At 33.6% G+C, this 19,666-nt stretch overlaps 1 protein-coding gene across 1 annotated transcript in view; it reads left to right on the forward strand.

Moving 5' to 3' along the window:
• Positions 1-19,666, forward strand: part of LOC101971294 (disintegrin and metalloproteinase domain-containing protein 18) — a 142,841-nt gene that overhangs the window by 21,626 nt on the left and 101,549 nt on the right. Inside the window, exons 3-7 of the mRNA XM_078031361.1 lie at positions 5,092-5,147; positions 7,434-7,512; positions 8,148-8,224; positions 9,182-9,359; positions 18,029-18,094. Of these exons, the coding sequence (XP_077887487.1) occupies positions 5,092-5,147; positions 7,434-7,512; positions 8,148-8,224; positions 9,182-9,359; positions 18,029-18,094 (456 nt within the window). The remainder of the gene's footprint in view (positions 1-5,091; positions 5,148-7,433; positions 7,513-8,147; positions 8,225-9,181; positions 9,360-18,028; positions 18,095-19,666) is intronic.

Here is a 19,666-nt window from a genome sequence, read left to right on the forward strand (position 1 = left end):
TATTGCTGAGGGCCATTGTCAAGTAGGAATGACGCATCGAAATTTCCTTGCCAAGCGTACCCCATGCTGCTTAGAGGACATTCAATGGGACATTGTATGCATGCTTTAATAAGGTGACCTTGCTCAAGGACCAAGGCGGATCTAGGTTTAGAGCTGATCAGGTTTGAGGAAGTAACCGGCTCCTTGAGTTTAAGGCATTGCCAGTTTAAGACAATGGGTTTTAGGGAAGTTGGAGGTTGAAGATTATTGCTGGGATTAGGGTGTTCCTGCTGCTTGTTCCCGTTGAGTTCTCGTGAGATTAAAATGGGATTTGGAGTAGGTGAATTGTGCGGGCAGACAGCAGAACGCGATTGCCCCTGGACCTGTGTGGAGGCGGTGTGAGAGCGTGAATAAAGAATTGCTCTTTGAACCTACAAAGGTGTGTGGTGGCTCGTGATTCTGGTGCCAAGCCGAGACTCTGGCATCTTATAGTTGGCCTGCCATTTTATTTTGGAAGCATGTCACTTGTCTGATTTCATGAGTTCATGATTAGAGGGTAGTTTGTCTCAGAATGAAACACACCTTTGAATCTTGCCCACAGCTTACTTAAATGATACATGATTCTCTGAATTTTAGACATGGAGTTATTTCTAGAACAAGTCACTGGAGCTATTGGGATGGAAACAATGTGGTTTTGTGTATGAGAACATGAATTCTGAGGCATCAGGGTAGAATACTACTTTTTTTTCCTTCTGAAATTCATGTTGAAATGAATTCCCAAAGCAACAGTATTATATTGTGTTATATGAACCCTGATATGTAATTGTGACTGATTTATTTAGATTCTGCCCTCATGAATGGGAGTAAGTACTCTTATAAAAGGGCTTGACTGAGAGAGTCAGCCCTTCTATTCCCTTTCCTCCCTTCCTCCATATGGGGATATAGCAGGGATCCCCAGAGAATGTAGCAACAAGGTGTCATCCTGGAAGCAGAGATGTCTTGTTACGGCAGCAGGAGTGAATGGTGATAGATGATCCTGTAGTTTTTATCCTTCATTCTGTTAGGGTGATGTATGACACTGATTGATTTTCATATGTTGAACTATTCTTACTTTCCAGGAATAAATTCATCTTATTCATTCTATAATATTTTTAAAGTGCTCTTGAATTTGATTTGCTAGAATTTTGTTGAGGATTTTTATGTCAATTTTCATTAGAAATAATTGTCAATTTATTTTTGCTTTGAATCTCTCTTTGGTTTTGGTGTCACTGCCTCCTAGATTCAGTTGGGAGTGTTTTCTTTTGTTGTTTGGAAGAATTTGAAGATGTTTGGTTTAATTCTTTTTACATTTTTGGTGGAAATTTATAATTTAGCCACCTAGTCTTGGGAATTTTTTATTTTGGGGGAGAGATTTTTTTAAAAAATTATGTCTTCAATTCTCTTATTAAATTTGGGGCTGTTCACATTTTTAAAAACTTTTATGAAGTACTCATGATAGTTTCAATGTTTCTATCCAATTTTCCATTTGTCCTTTGTTATTCTATTTTTGAAAATATGATTATTCATAATATTTTTTATAATCCTTTTGATTTCTGTGGTATCGGTTGTAGTGTTCCCTTTCTTATTCCTGTTTTCATTTTAATAGTTGGTGTTTTTTTGTAGTTTTCTTTCAAGCAAAGAATTTATCAATTTTATTGATAGAAAATATCTCTTGATTTTTAAAATTTTTTGTTTTGATTTTCTTTTGGATTTTCTTGAGTTGTAAAGTTGGGTTTTTTAATGTAAACATTCCCTGCTATAAACTTCCCTTTTATTACTGCTTTCATTCCGTCTTATACATGTTGGTATGTTGTATTTTTCTTTTCATTTATCTGCAGATATTTTCTAAATTCTTGCTTGTTTTATCTGATCCATTAGTTGTTTAAGAAATAAATTGTTTAAGAGAATGTCACTTTCATGTATAGAAGACAGGAAGTTTAATAGAGTTGAAGAAGGAAAATGAGGAAGGGAAGAAAAGAAGAAAGAGCTTGAAATCAAAATCCTTGTATATATGATTTTGTTAAAAGGAATCCAATTACTTTGTATAATTACGATACTCTATTAAAAATAAAATTAAAAATAATTTGTTGAATTTTCATAGTTATAGATTTTCTTACTTTCTGCTGGATTGATATTAACTTCAATCCATAAGGAAGGGAAAAACTGCGTTATATGATTTCAATATTCTTGTAATTTTTTAAAGATAGTTTTCTGGTCTATTTGTTTTTACTCTGTCTTGGATGTTCCATATGTTCTTTGTGTGAGAGTGTGTGTGTGTGTGTGTGTGTGTGTGTGTGCGCACACACACACAGGGATTGAACTCAGGGATTGAATTTACCCACTGAGCCACATCTCCAGCCCTATTTATTTATTAATTTATTTATTTATCTATTTATTTATTTATTTATTTATTTATATTTTGAGACAGGGTCTTGGTAAGTTGCTTAGGGCCTTGCTAAGTTGCTGAGGCTGGCTTTGAACTTTCCCTCCTCCTCCTCCTGCCTCAACCTTCTCAGACTCTGGGATTTCAAGAGTGCTCCACCAAACCTGGCTCCATGTGTTCTTGAAAAGATAGTATTCTATTTTTATCAGGTGGAGAACTCTGAATGTATCTGTAAGTTAAATTGGTTTATATTGCTCTTCAATATCTCTGTTCCCTTATTAATCTTAATGGGTGTTTATCCATACCTGAAAGTTAAGAATATCTTTACCTACTGTACTGTTGTTATTCATCTCTTAGTTGTCAGTTTTCTTCAGATATTAGGAAGCTGTACTGTTTGTCAAACTTATAATTATTATGTAGGTAAATTGTTCTCTTTGTGTTATATAATGTCCTTCTTTGTCTCTTGTGACAGTTTTTGACCTAAAGTCAAAGTGTGAACACTCCTGTATCTTTAGAAGTTTTCAAGAACTCATGTTATCTTTAAGTTCCCATATTTATGGGATATCTTTTTTCAGACTTTCATTTTTAGCCTGTGAATGTCACTAGATCTAAAATGAATCTCATGTAGATAGTATATAGTTTATTTTTTTTTAAATTTATCTAGTCCACCAATGTCTTTTAATTGGGAGTAATTCATTTATATTTTACATAACTTTGTATTTAATTTCCAGAAACTTTCTTAGCTTTGATAGTCAGTATTATAAATTTATTCCTAAAATATATCCAGTCTATTATTTAGGATAATATTTTACTTAAAAATTAAAAACACTGTTTTTGTTCTTTTGATCTGTAGTTGGTTCATTTCCATAATTGTCTCTTCTTCACTCAGTAAGACTATCTGGTATTCTTCATAAGCTAGCAGTGAAATACAGTGGTCAAGCACATGGTCTATCAAGTCCTAATAGTCAAATGTGTCATCTTACGAGAGTTACTTATATATATCTCTGAGGGTGAAAATTATGGGGATTTTGAGGATAAAACGTTTTAAAAATATCTATAGTGCTTGGGATGATACTATAAATATGACAAGCACTCATTAAATGTTAGAAAGTTCTAGAAATAAAATTGTATTACATCTTATCACTCCTATTCTTTGAATGTAATACTCACTCTTACTTTTTAACTATTCTTTGAATGTAATACTCAATATTACTTTTTAAAGAATATTAGATAGCATTAGCTACACTTACACCAAGATCATATTTTGCTGTTTTTTCAGGAGTTATTTCTTCAATTTGTTAGATTTGCTTTTTTTTTCCTTGGTGTATACATTCTTCAGAGTTTAAACAGTTGTGTGTTTTTCTCTCTTTCTTTGTTTTTTTTTAAGTGTGTGTGTGTGTGTGTGTGTGTGTGTGTATACTTGCCATTGTACTCAATACAGCATCACATTCTGTGTTTTGCATTCAGTTTGGAATTATGCATTAGATCTGCAATGATAGCTTACTGCAATGGTTAGATTTGTAATACCCCCTGAACTACCATGTGTTAAACTGTTGGTTCCCAGCCTTTGACTCTATTAGGAAGTGTTGGAACCTTTAAACCTTTAACTAGGTGGGGCCTAAGTTAGGTCATTAGGTATGTGTCCTTGGAGGGGATATTGGAAAGGGCTATTTCCTGTTTTTCAATTTACTTCCTGGCTGACATGGGTGAGCAACATCCTTTACCTCACTCATGATGTTCTTCCTTGACACAACCCTAAAAGCAATGAGCCAACCTACCATAAACTGAAATCTCTAAAACTGTGAGTCAAAATAAACCTTTCTTTTTCTTAAACTGATCATCTCAGGTGTTTGCTGCAGTAATGAAAACCTGACAAAAGATACTTATATTACTTTTAGGGAAGTGATGGGATAAGATTTTCTTCAGGTATGGGTTATTTATAGCTTAGTTCAAGTGCTCCTATTTCCAAGGTGTTTCCTGTTATAAGCTGCATTGTCCAGCTTTTTTTTTTTTTTTTACCAAGTTTACAGATTCTGTTCCAGCTTCACATTGAAGATTTCTTTTGAAAATTGCAGCATTTCTAGGAAAGATGTCTGTCTGCATTTTTGGAAATGGTCCAGTTAGTCAAATTCCATCCTTACTTCTGTTCCTGAATACTAATGCATCGCTTTAGGATGATGAAGATTGCTATTACTCAATTTCTAGTAGTTTAGGACTCTTATCCCTGGAGCTGTGCCATTCTTCACTGGCTTCTTGTTTGCACAGTCTCTCAGGTCTTCTTTCCTCATAGATTTTTGTTTTAAGAGTTGCTAAATGTTTCTGAGTATACATGTTTTATTGGTTCACCGTAGTTGATGTGTAATGTGAGCCTGCAGTCCTGTTTCATTTATTTTAACTTAAAATTCATATATTTCTAGATATAAGCAATTACTATAATATCAATCATGCTAAAATTTTATATTTTTCTGAAATTTATTCCATTTTGTTTTCCAAAAGTCATTTCTACACTTTAATCACAATGTCCTTAATTTATTGCTACTAAATTCTGACTGGTTAATATAATAAATACTAAGAAATATGTTATTTTTAAATCTGTTGAATCAGTCATTTTGATTGACTGATAAAAATACTTTTTTACTTTATGTACTTCTGATTTACTAAATTATCTTTATTGATTTGATTTATTTTAGGTGACTTATATCCTTTCAATTGATGGAAAACCTTATACTCTGCACCTTAGAAAACAGTAAGATCCAGTTTTCCCTTTAAAGGAAAGAGAATTTTGTACTTAGATTTTACTTTCCTTAACTTTTTTGCACATTATTTAAATTCAGAAATACAATATCATATAAACTTATTTGTTGAACTACTCTTAAAATTAGGATTCATTATTAGCTTTTGAATATTAGCTCTATGAGGGCCATTTATTTTATTTTTACAGTTTTGTATGTTCAAATTAAGAAATAAGCTACATACGTATAAATTTTTAATTAAGTATAAGCCATTGAATCCAAGAATGTTAAGTAAAGTATATTAAGTATATTAGAAATGAAAACAGACATTGTTAACTTATCCATTGGTTTTTGGAAATTCAAGTAGTAACATCCTTTTTATGATGTGTTAATCAGATATATGTTTATATATATATATATATATATATAAAACTTTATTTTATTTATTTATTTTTATGTGGTGCTGAGGATCGAACCCAGGCCTTGCACATGTGAGGCGAGCCCAGCCCCTATATTTCTTTTTTATCAATCTTATTGAATATATTTTTATAAAATTCTCCAAACAATACAGTAATTCAATACTTTTAAAATTGTTATGCAGTGTTGCAGTCATAAGCTCTATATAAGTTTAAAGATATTTCTTTCCCCTTGTAAAACCTCTCATGTCAATTCAGTTAATCTCCAGTCTCACTGATAACTCCATGAAATTATCTACTTTCTGTATCATTATTTATATTTTCTCAATAGCTCATATAAATAGAGTCAAATTTGTACTTTTTAAATATTTATATTTTGTTATAAATATATTTATTATTGTCTTATATAAATACTTGATGAGATTATCAGTGTTGTTGATGAGTTTTGATAGTTATTAGTCTTCATTTTTCTCAACCAGTTGACAGCTTTTGGAATAGCTGGTTAGTGTTTCCTTCATAAAATACTTTCCTCACTCATCTTCCAAATAACCACAAACTTTTGGTGCTTGTTTGGCTCCTACTATGATTATTATTCCTTCTATTTGTCTCTATCTATGGCTCTCCTTTGTAGATTCCTCCTCATCTGTTTAATCTTAGAATATTTCAAGGTGAAGTATTCTTTTTAAAAAAATCTATATTTAACCATCTAATTATTTAGTTCAGTCTTGTGACTTTAAATGCCACCTATGTGTTAGATACTCCCAAATTTATATTCTTAATTTATTCTTCTCCTGTGAACACCATATTTATTTATTTGACTATTTGATAATGAATGTTTATTAGGATTCACATCAGTAATATGTTGAAAATGAATTTATTTTCCTCTTCCCAAATTTATATTTCTCATAATCATCTCAGTGAATGGCAACTCATCTCTTTCATTTTCTCAGAAATAAAGAAAGAAATATAAAGGAAGGATTAAAAAAAAACACCACATTGGAGTCAACCATGGATATCTTTTTTCTTTTATTTTCCTTTGGGTTCAGTGGACTATTTAACCACATGTGATCTCAAAATATATCCAGCATCGAACCTCCACCACTACTACTGTCCTTGTTCAGGCCACCATCATGTCTGGCCTAGATAGCAGTAGTTGCCTTGAAGCTGGTCTCTCTGCTTCGGTGTATGTGCCATGTAGATTATTTCCAACACAGCACTGAATCCATTACAATGTTTCTCTGCTACTATCTTCCTCTGCCCAAATCCTCCAAAGCTTTCTCATCTCTGTGATACTACATCATCCTAGTATCTCTTTTCTTTCTACACTCTATTCCAGATGCATTGCCCATATTTGTTCTTTGTTTACATAAGCATATCTATGCCTCTAGGTCCTTGCATTTTATCTTAACTCTGTCTGGAATAACATTTTTATGAAAATCCACATAGCCTGTTCTTCACATAGATAATCATCTTTTCAGCAGGCCTTTCCATGCCGATCTTTTAACCCCTACACAACACCCAGGCCGTATTTATTGTCATATAACATGCTAGAAGTATGTGTCTCTGACCGTCATAAAGACCAGAGACTTGGTTGTACAAGAGGGCCTGTCATACAGCAGGTACAGTAATAAATATCTGTTGAATTAAAATATATTCTGACACAAATGAAAATGTCTTAAATAGAGCCCTCACAGTCTACATCACTGTTCAGAAAGCCTGACTTCTCTGATTCACCAGTTCTCTGAATGGTGAATGGCTATACTAAAATTACTCTAATCAAATTTTGTTATTGTATGAAAAGTGTACACTCAATATTTGTGTTTTCTAATGTGTATATTTGTATTGAATTCATGACTTAAACTTTATTTGTTGATTTGCTTTTAGCTCATTCCTGTCCCAGAATTTTTTGGTTTATACATATAGTAAAACGGGATCTTTGCAATCTGAGTCTTCATATGTTATGGTAAGAGTCAGATGTCTTAGACTTTTATTATCATATGTTTCTGTTGAAATGAACATATCATTACCTTTAGGATATTCTGTTCTGTGCTGACAGGTTCCCCCTCCCCTCCCCGGTGCTAGAACTGAACCCAGGGCCATCCATGTACCTGCTAGAAAGCCACTCTACCACTGAGCCAGATACCCAGCCCCATATTGACAGTTTGATACAAATGTTTTTTATTTTTTTTAGTTGTAGATAGACACAATATCTTTATTTGTTTATCTTTATGTGGTGCTGAGGATTGAACCCAGTGCCTCACATGTGCTAGGCAAGCGATCTACCACTGAGCCACAACCCCAGCCCTCAAATGTTTTATTCTGTATAACTCTGACCTGTTATAGGGTTTACAGTTGTACATGGAAATGTCATGTGATAAAGATGAAACCCAGGTACAAAGGAATACTCATAGATATGCATATGGTATGAAGATAGTTGTCAAATGTCTTTTTACCTAAGCATTTACATTAATAATTCTGTATAATTTATGCTCTAATTATTAAAAATGTTTTAATATCTTTAGTCTTCTGAAATGTTTGATAGTACTTTATTTTATTCAGAAAGAATTCATGTATTTAACTGTTAATCCTGTTTTTCAGATGCATTGCCATTACCAAGGATACGTTGCAGAATCTCCACATTCTGTTGTGACACTCAGTGTCTGCTCTGGCCTCAGGTCAGAGCATCTTAGAGAATATTTATATAGCAAGGAAGTAGGATTCACTTTAAAATGAAACTCAGTGGCTAGTGGACACAAATCAGGAAGAATCTGAAACTTTCTTTTAACATGGTCTTTCTTTGATTTGTCTTAATGTTAATATCTAAGTGTTCCAATCAAATGCCGTCAGTCTAGGGAGCCCTGAACGGAGACATTTCCAGGACACTGGGCAGAAATGTATACTTTTCAGAAAAGAAAACTTTACAATATCCCTCTAAATATTGTTGTTGCGATCTCTATTATTATATCAACTATTGAAAATATCCTTAGTTATTTAAATATAATAGGAACATACAATATGACCTCAGTTTATTAACAGACATAAGTTAATAAGATTCTTAATAGACAAAATGTACAAAGAGGTTATTTTCATCACTGATGCTAGAAAACTTACTTATAGATTTATCAGAGGAAGAAAGGTCTAGACTAGAGAAAAAACTTATTTTTCATGATAGCCACCTAATTTTCAGTATTTACTCACGTCAGTGCAAAAAACTGGCATTGCCTGAACATGATTTTCATAGAAATGCATCTCTTTAGATATCCATCCATTCTGTGTATCTGATATCAATTACTTTCACCTCTGTAAGAACAAGAATTTTTTTTCTTGAAATTCTCAGTGAATATCTTGATTCCTGGCAGGATTTGACCCTAGTTAATATATCTTGAATGAATGCAGTTGTTATTCAGAAATTATAAAATATTATTCACTCATTTACTTCTTTAAACTCTGAGAAAAATCAAAGCAGATTTGGTATCTGTTAACTAGTAGTAGATTTCAAAAACCAAAGAGGAAAAGAAAGTCTGTTTAAAACATGTGCTTGAGTATGATTTTTTAAAAATTTCTCACAACATCTCAGATATAGCTTTGATGGGATCATTTTTTAAAATTTTATAATTATTGCTTTTATTCAGAGGATTTCTGCAGTTTGAAAATATCAGCTATAGAATTGAACCACTAGAATCTTCAGCAAGATTTGAGCATATAATTTACCAAGTGAAAAATGGCAATCCAGATGTACTGACCTTAGCAGATAATTACAGCCATATTAGGCAGAAAGACCAGCTCTACAAATTTCATTTAAACTCACAGGTAACTGTGGTGATTCTGATGTTATAAAATACTAGGAAATTACTTCTATAGAATATTTTCAATACTGAAAAGAAACTACTTAGCTGCTGAATAGAAATATTACATTTTATTTATGCTTTCTATACCTTGAAATAAAATATACAGATTTCATATAGAATATTTGGAAAAATTATATTGTATCATTTCTTGATATATTATGCAAGGTTTCTTTATTTTCTATTTTTTTCAAAGAAAATATTTATTATTGAAATAAATTTAGCATTACAGGAAGAACAGAGTCGCTATCACTACCAAAAGCCTGGTAAAATTACCTTTAGAATTCTGACACATAGCTGTACATGCTACCTAATCAAATATTTCTAAAATAGGAAATCATTATTCAACTCTCTTAATATTTTTATAGACGTTTTGGTTGACAGTCTCTTTCAACACAATGCATTTGGTCCATCACCTTTTGACCTTAATGATCTCTGATGAAAAATGAGTTATTAATCTTATTGAGGCTTCCTTGCATAGTATGATACCTCTTCCTGTTTTTTTTCCAAGATTTTTTTTATGACTGTTTGCTTATCATGTGTCTGAGTGTATTTCTTTATGTTTATACTACTTGGAGTTCATAGAGCTTCCTGAATGTGTGAATTCATATTTGTTGGTTTGTTTATCAAATTTGGAAAGTTTAAGGTTATTAATTCCTCAAATATTTTCCTGCCCCTTTAACTCCCTTGATTCCTTCTGGTATTCTCATTATGTATATGTGTAATATACATTGATAGTGTCTCCCAGGTTTCTGAAGCTCCGTTCATTTTTCTTCATTCTTTTTTTTCTTTCTCTTCCTCATATTATATCATATCAACTGACATGTTTCCAAGTCCACTGATCTTTTTTCTGTCTGCTCAAATCCTTTCTTTTGCCTCTCCAATGAATATTTAAGTTAGCATATTTTAAAATTCATAATTTATGTCTTTTTGTCATTTCTATACTTTAATTGATATATTTTCACTCAGGAGATATCATTACAATACTTTCCATTAGTTATTTATACATGATTTCCTTTTGCTGTTTGAAATTAATTAAAATAGCTAACAAATTTTGCTAGTATGTTCAAGATCAACATTTAGCCATCCACATAGACAGGTGCATTGATTATTTTTTTCTTGTGTCTAGGCCATAGTGGTTTGATTTTTTGCATCCATCCCACCCAAAATCAGAAACTGGATGGTCCAAATAATAGTAGTTATGGAAATACAGTTCTCCCTCCTATCCCACTTTTTTTGGCTATGTGTTGTAATTATTTGCCTTGGAAATTTTTGAACTTGTTCTCTGTCTTTGTTCTTTATTGTGTGCAGTTTCCTATTCTGTTATCTCAGTAATGGGTCTTAAATCCCACAAATTTACTGCTTTTATCCAGATCAATCCATTTCTTGAAGGAAAAAAACAGAAAGAAAGAAAGCCCGCTTTCTAGAATTCTATAAGCAGTGGTTAATTTATAAAGTTCTGAAAATTTTGAGTTTAACAATTATTGTGGGTTCTCTTGATTTTATATTAGAATTTATAGTTCCTTACCCATTTTGACTCATTTCACCATTTCATGAATTCTATGTGGCATGTAATTATAATGTTTTATTATAAGGTGTTTTATAATTCCTCCATTAACCCATAGAACATTTAGAAGTATATGTATTTTGGAATTTTTCTAGGTAGACTTTTGATTTTGATTTTCAGTTGAATTTCATCATGTCTGACAGTGATTTTAGTGGGTGTGTTTCTCTGTATTATACAGTTGTATAGTGTAGGGTTCCACAGATGTTTAGTAGTTCTATTTGTTTGTTTTCTCCAAAACTTGTATTCTACATCTTTTGTCCTTACATGAATTTATAGTTTATATCCATTAACACACCATTCTATTTTCCTTGTGAGTCATTTTTAAGCTTTGTTGTAAGTTATATATTAGTTGTAATTGTTGGTAAACTTCCACTGTTTGCTTTCAGATTCTCAGGAATTTTGCCTAGAAGTTTCTGAGAAAATTTTAAATAACATTTAAGATTAAGAAGCAAGCACAGAGAACCCCTTTTTATTTTCTAGTTCCTCTCTAATTGTAAGGTAAACAACACCTCTTTATAAAAACAAAATGTAAAGTTCTTATTGAGAAAGTACCATTTGTAGACACATGAGGATAGACACCGACAACCTCTTTCTGTATTGGGTGGTTATGCTGGAAGTATTATTAACAGAGATTTGCATCATTTTCTTGGCTTTGGTGTTCTTGCAGGAGATGATTTCAATTAAGATATGCCAAGTAGTACAAGTGCAGCAAAATTTATTAAGAAAAAAGGCACAAAGTCACTCCCAAGGGACAGGGTAGATCATCTTGAAGAGGAGAGCAATGATTTTCTCCTTTGTTCTTTAGTTTTATTGGGATTTTTAGGGGAAGTTTTCAGAGGGTGCCGTGAGTATTACCTCTCAGTTCTGGATTTCCAAACCTTTACTACATGTTCTGTAGCTCATAGGTATTTAAGAGAAACCCATAAAGAGGGAGAGAAAAGCTATAACTTACTGTGATATCATAAAACTAATATCATATGTGAATAATCTAAGGGCAACTCTTGGTCAACCTGATCCAGATGACAGGTTCTAACTAGAATTTGTTTTATAGAATTTATGCTTAGTGAGCTCTGGTCAGAATCATTCTCCTTTCCCAAGTCGGGAATCTCTGGTCTATGATGTTTGAGCAGGTCTCATTTAGATGTTTAAGCAATTAGGTCCTTTTGAGTGAGTATACCCATCCCCTTTGGTTCTTACCTCATGCATTTATCAGTCTTCCTCCTGTTGTAAGAAAAATGATTTATGAGATCAGGAAAGGGTATTTAAATAGTTATCTTATCATACCTTGTGGTGCCACTGAGACAGGGCCGTTAATTAACTAATTGGCTCAGTATTAAGTATTTTCTTAAACTCCTGACCCCACTACTCATGAAAAACTGCTACCTAACAGTATTTGGTATTGAATTTGAGTATCTGATCTTGCATGTTGTACAGTCTTTTCTACTAGACCATTTAAAATATTAATTTAAATTGTTTTAAATCCCATTTCTGATTGGTTCTACATCTGTATCATTATCAGTTTGGTTTTTATGATTACTGAATCTTTCAGATTGTGCTTTTTCTTGCTTATCTGTAATCATCCTTATTTTTTTCTTTTAAAAACTAGACATATTGCATAAGGAAGTAATAATTTTTGGACTGGAGATGAGTATACTTTCTTTCTCGCCTAGGTCTTTAGTTTGAAAGTATTGTTATCCAGTAAGACGATTGGGGATATTTAGTCTTAGTTGTTGTTGTAGCTTCTCCATTGTACCACAGGCTTCTTCACATTTCCCTAGGGATATCTTGCTTACATTGAACAACAATTTGCTATAGAGATGCCTGTTTCTTGCTTGTCTTTGGGTTTCTCTACTTGGCTTTGTTTTGTTCTATTGCAGACAAAATCTGAGTCTTCTAGAGATTTCAGCTATCTTTACTGTTTTTTTTTCTTTATATATTTGAGCATAGAACACAGGTTTGAAATGAGGCAGAGAACACGGGCAGTGTTTTGTGTTATGATTGAGATTCAGTGTTAGCAGGCACTGTGAATTTTGATTTGGGGGATATAATCCACAAATATCCCTACCCTTCTTCTTCTCAGCTATAATGCTGGATCTAGAAAGTATTTCTTTCCCTCCCAGCCAAGGTAAAACATTTTTCCACCCCCAGTAATGGGTTTCACCAGTATCTTCAGACTTAACAAACATCTTAGCCCTTTCCCCTGGTGATTAATCCTTTTCTATTATAGGGAATTTTATATAGAGGAAATAGATTCTGGAAATAGATTTTGATGTTCTCCCTTTCCAGCCAGCACCAGATGACATCTGTTATGATTGAGATGTGGTGTCCCCTTAAAGCTCACGTCTGAGACAATGAAAGAAGGTTCCTAGGAGAAATGATTGGGTTGTGACAGTCTTAACCATATCAATGAATTAATCCCTATCAGGATTAATGCCCTAAGCCTCCATTGATACCACCAAGCTAGAAGAGGGCTTATGACTGTTTCTACTACACGTGGCCTTCAATAATACTTTTTGGGAGTGAGGCTTGTTACCAACTAAGAGGTGCCAAAAATCAGTGTTCCTACTCAGATTTCTGACATACCTCAGAGTAGGGAATGGAAGTCTATGTTCCCTATATGGTTTCCAGTGACACTACAGAGAAAGGGGCACTACTACCATCAAGCAGAATCAAAGTACAACACTGTACCTGACAGGGATTAACTGAGTGGTAACTGAAGTGGTAAGGTGTGGTTGGAGGAGGTGGGAATTAGGGTGTGGCTTTGGGATACATATATTTGTATCTGGCAGGTAGAGGACTCTCTCTACTTCTTGATGACCATGATGTGAGCTGCTTCCCTCTACTCTACATTCCACCATGATGTTCGGCCACGTCTTGATCCCCAAGAAATGGATCCAGAATCTCTGAGACCTTGAGCCCTCAAATAAACTTTTCCTCTTGTACAGTTGTTCTGATTGGGTCCTTTAGTCATAGCAGCAAAAAAACTGAGTAAAACAACATCTTTTTTAAAAATATTTTTTTAGTTCTAGATGGACACAATACCCAGTGCCTCACAGCACAAGTCTTGTGCTCTACCATTGAGCCACAACCTCAGCCCTCATTTTTTCCATTCTTTATTGTTAGTAGCCTATAGAATTCCTAGGGGGAAAAAAACATCTATAAGTAACTAAGAAATCAACTATCTTTATAGTTCATAGACGTTTAGGTTTGTAGAAGCTCGAGCTTTAGAAATTCAGTCCCAAATTCTACCTGATATATTTACCAACTTACATGGCACCTGGTGTCCTCAGCAGCAGGTATGTAAATGTCTGGTTCCTGTTACGCTGTGCAGGGGCATTTCTATCTTCCCATTAGGTTAATATCTTAATCTGCAATTTCTGCTCTTAAAAGATTGAATAAAAATCACTAATATGGCTGACCCTGTAATTTCAGCTACTAGAGAGCCTGAGGCAGGAAGATCACAAGTTCAAGGCCAGCCTCAGCAACATTAAAACAAACAAACCAAAACCAAAATAAGAGGACTAGGGTTATAGCTTAGTAGTAGAGAACCCGGGTTAAATTCCAAGTATTGAAAAAAATCTCTAAAATGTAGTTTCTCCAGGTTTTGCTCTATTGTATATATGAAAGCTATGCTTTTTTTTTCAGTTTTTTATATCCCTGATCTGAAATTAAAAATCTAAAAGGATTTTTTTTGCAGCAGTGAGCTAAAAATCAAAATGAAAGCAAAATGCCTAGTATAATTCTGTTTCTCAAGAAAGTTGATGATAGCTGTGCGACTTGTATGTATTTGTCAGTACTTAACTCTCCATCATGGAAGCCAGAATGTTCTACTTGACAATGTGAAGATAACAAAGCAGAACTATGCTAAAGTAGCATATGCATATACTTAATGTTAGAATTTTTGAATACTTTGCCTAAAAATGATTCTAGAATTTATAGAATACTAGAATATTCCTTTCCATATCACTAATTTAGTCAAGTCTTCTTATGTATATCAATTATATTTCAAACACTTTGCTCATTGTTCAAATTCAGTCTTGAGTGGAAAACAACTGAACGTACAATTCCAAATGCATTATGACTGTTAGCTGAAAAAGAAACTGACAGTTAATGAATATCAGTTTTATGTCAGTATTATCAGATACTTAAAATTCAAAATTAATTTCAATAATCATTAAGACTTGTCATTAAATAATCTAAAATTTTTAATGACTATGGATATAGACAAGATAGATACACTATCTCTAATTTTCTCTATACCTTAAAAATCCTGAACATTATTATGCCAGACAAACCTACGAACTCTAAAGCCAAATAGTAGGAAGCAAACAAGCAGGGCACCTCTATACACAAGAAACAGTATGACAGTGGTGAGCTCTCTGCCTTTGTTTTCACTTTTTTTCCCTCTCTTACCTTGAATGCAGGAGAAGCCCACAGCTTGCAAATGTAGGTAAAAGCAACAAAAATTACAAAGAAAAATTTGCTCTTTGTTAAAAGTACCAGAAAAATTTCAACATGGCAAAACAAAAGCTTCCAAAGAAAAACCATCTTATTCCATAGAATGCTGAAAAAAAATTGTGCCTCTCTCCACTTCATTTCTTTCAGTATGGCCAAGTGGGGAAACTTGCATTCTCACCTTCAGGCAAAGATGTCTACTTGTATATGCACAAATAGTATCACGGCAGGTTAAGTACAGCGCTGTACTTTGATTCTGCTTGTTGGTAGTAGTGCCCCTTTCTCTGTGGTGTCACTGGAAACTGTATAGGGAGCATAGACTTCCATTCCCTGCTCTGAGGTATGTCAGAAAGCTGAGTAGGAACCACTGGTTTTTGCCATCTCTTATAGCATTAAATGCTTACATTAGAAAAAGGCTGGGAGTGTACCTCAGTTGGTAATAAGCCTCACTTCCAAGAAGTATTATTGAAGGCCACATGTGTAGTAGAAACAGTCATAAGCCCCCTTCTAGCTAGATGGTATCAATGGAGGCTTAGGGCACCCATGGAGGCTGAGTTAGTGGCAGTAATGAGGCAGCAAATGCTGTTTTCACCCATGCAGCATCAGAGAAGTTATGCCAAACCATTTAAGTAAGATCCAGAGACTCATTATATACTGACTGCACCCAGAAAACAATAGAAAAATATTTTTTACACCATAAATTGGGAAAATTTTTACTTGAATGAGAGAAGATAATCAGCAAATGTCAAGAATGGAATGATGTAAAATTTGGAATATCTGACAGGTGTTGACAGAAAGTTCAGACAAGAAATTATGAACATACTTTGAAATGGTTAAAAATATGGGGCTGGGAGTGTACTTTAGTGGTAGAGTATTTGCCTAACATGCAGTAGTCCCTGGGTTCCATCCTCAGCAACACAAAACACACAAACACACACACACACACACACACAAAGTCTTGGCAGAGAAACAGAAAATAGAAAATGATAGAAAATAATTAGAAGTTATAAAGATGCTTGAAGTAAAAATGATAGCATTGTTTGATGTTTTTTCAGAGTACCTAGCAGATATATTTAAGACAACTACATTATAAAGAGAAGGTAAAATATCTCAAAGAAGAGGAGTAAGTTTTCTGTATCTTACTCAAACTAATAAATTGTCAATTCCAGTAGAAATATCATGTTACATGATCCAATCACTAGAGCTGTCTCCCTGAAAAAAGTCCATACACAAACATATTCTTAACAACAGATAAATAAAAATCAGTTATCAACATTTTAAAGTAACCAACAGTAGGAAAAAAATGAAAAGAATATTAAAACAGTGAAAAAAAGAGAGAACAAACAAATAGTAACATGGTAAGCTAATTAAGCCCCAACATCAAAAATAAGTTTAAGTATGAATGGTCTAAATACACCAATGTAAAAGCTAAGATTGGCAAAGTTTATGTAAAAGTAATGACTATTTATAATACAATATAAAGGTATTTACAATATAATAGAAAAGTAATGACAAATTTTCTTAAATGGAAGAAATAGGCAGGTTAAAGAGAAAAGGACATGAAAGATATTTCATGCAAAACAAAACCCTCATAAGTAATAGGTTGGTCAAAAAGGAAGTTTTGAAAGAAAGTAAAAATATGTACTGAAATAAGTCAAAAATAAAAGAGCTCAAAAATTGTGTGACAGAGAACAGTAAGAAGAAATTTTATAGCATTAAATGATTACATTAGAAAAGGAGAAAAATGTGAAGTGCTAACATGTGGTATAATAAATGGATGATATAGAGATGACCGTCTTGAGACGATCAAGAATATTGTGTCGTGGTCAAGCACAGTGGGGTACACCTGCAATGCCACTGACCTGGGAGGCTGAGGCAGGAGGTTCACAATTTTGAGGCCAGCCTCAGCAATTTAGGAAGACATGGTATCCAAATGAAAACAACAAAAAGGACTTGGGGGATGTGACTTAGTGCTAGAGTGCCCTGGATACAATCCCAAGTATTGGGGGAGGGGGAATATATATATGGAGATGGTGGGAGAAAGGGGGTGGGTGGGGAGGACACATCCTATCAAGTGAACCACACATGACCTATGTTCTGCAATGATTGAATAATTTCTGACATTTTGCACTGTGTTTTTTCTTGTGTACCCACATGGTTAATAGGCAAACAACATTATTCACCTGAATTTCTGTGTAGACCATACATTCTCAAGTGTTGGAAGATTGTAGAAGAAATAATTTCCTATACTTTCCTACTGAATAAATGAAAGATTCTCAGTGAGCCATAGTTGATGTTACCATAGTCTTTAGGAGGATAGTCAGTGAAGAATTCTCAAGTGTGACCTGGCAGTGTAGACAGGTCTTCAGATGAAGACAAAGAACTGATGACTTTTAACAAACTCTCTTTTTCATGCAGTCCTAAGAGAATACATTACTCTAGCAGGATTACTGTAAATCTTTCATGCCTAAAATATTTTGAAGTGAAATTTTATACTTTACTATTAATTTTTATGTCTAAAATTTTTGTCCTCTTTGTATCCCACCTTTTGCTGTTAACAAATTTGATACATATGATATTTGATAATGCATTTGTTTTTGTTGTTTTTTCAGGAAAAATTTATTTCAAAACTATTACCCCAATATTTAGAAATGCACATCGTAGTGGAAAAAGCTTTGGTAAGTAATGTTTTCCTTCTTTTCTTTTGCTTTCTTTTTCTTACCCTTCCTTCCTCTGAATTAAAATTTGATGGTAATTTTGTAGTCATCATGGAATTTTTCAGTATTTCCAAATAAAGTCACTTTACATTATGAGTGTTAGATAAACAATGTGTGGTCTTTACCTCCCATTATGAGTAAAAGCTCAGACTATCCTAGACTGTCCTACACACCTGCCTCTCCTAACCCCAGCTCAGCCTGTATCTTTTTGACCTCACCTGTGACAATCTTTCCCTTCTCTTCAACTACTCTGGCCATATTGTTTTCTTTGAGCACACATGGTTTTTGTCAACTATGTGGTAAGCACACAGTCATTAGAAATTCTTCCTTAAAGAACTCACATTTTTCTTTCTTTGTGTGTGTGTGTGTGTATATGTGTGTGTGTGTGTGTGTGTGTGTGTGTGTGTGTGTGTGTGTGCAGCCCAGACATGGTACTAGGGATTGAACCCAAGGGAAAACTACCCTGAGCTGCACCCTGCAGCCCTTTTTACTTTGGGACAGGGTCTCACTGAATTGCCTAGGCTGGCCTTGAAGTTGTAGTCCTCTTTCCTCAGCCTCCCAAGTAGTTTGGGATTACTAGCTTGCACCTGGCTTCCTTCTTTTATTTGTGTGTGTGTGTGTGTGTGTGTGTGTGTGTGTGTGTGTGTGTGTGTGTGAGATCCTGGGGATGAACCCAGATTGTTGTGCGCACCATGCAAATGCTCTACCACTAAACTACATCTGCAGATGAAGAGTGCACCTGTTAATGGAAGGTACAGATATGGAACAAGAGAATTACACTATGATAGATTATGTACATCCATGGAAATGTATATCAAATAAAACTATAGAATAGGGAGAGATGTAGTACTTGTTGAGAAAAAAATTCATGGAAAAGATATTTAGAGAAATAGCTAGGTTTTATCAGCTTGTTAAAGTTGTGTGATTCAGGCCTAGAAGTCTGAAGGACACCTGCTGTCATTACAAAATGATGAGAGTTTGATCTCACTGAATTTCTTCTTTTAATTGTCTCAATTTTGTTCAACATATTTTGATGATAGGAACATTTTCTACTGATTGAGCACTGTTGTGTTTCTCTTACATATTGACAAACAGCTTACGAACTTTTGGACCTCACAATACCACTTGAGTTGTTATGACATCTAATGTAGAAAACTATTTATCTACTATTTGATAAGGTTAAGTATTTACAGATTATTACAAATTAGTATTTTTCTTATTTGTATGTTTTTCATCTATCTACCATCTACCAGATGCAATATCTTTTGTATAACAGAGAAAATATTGTACCTAGAGTATATTTAATTTTAAATTCAAGCAATGGAAATACATGGTTATTTTGACATTGCTGTTTTTTCAACCTCTGTAAGAAGTGGACCTAATTTGTTAACTATTCTAATGGTGAACCAACATCCAGGAATATATACAGCTATACTTGGTAGAAATCCTTATTTTCAACTTGTAAGATTGGTGATTTTGACAGAGGTATTAAACATTTTCCATAGTGAAAAAATGAAATGATGAAGGATATTC

Source organism: Ictidomys tridecemlineatus, chromosome 14, assembly GCF_052094955.1.
Source record: "Ictidomys tridecemlineatus isolate mIctTri1 chromosome 14, mIctTri1.hap1, whole genome shotgun sequence".
Lineage (NCBI taxonomy): Eukaryota > Metazoa > Chordata > Mammalia > Rodentia > Sciuridae > Ictidomys > Ictidomys tridecemlineatus.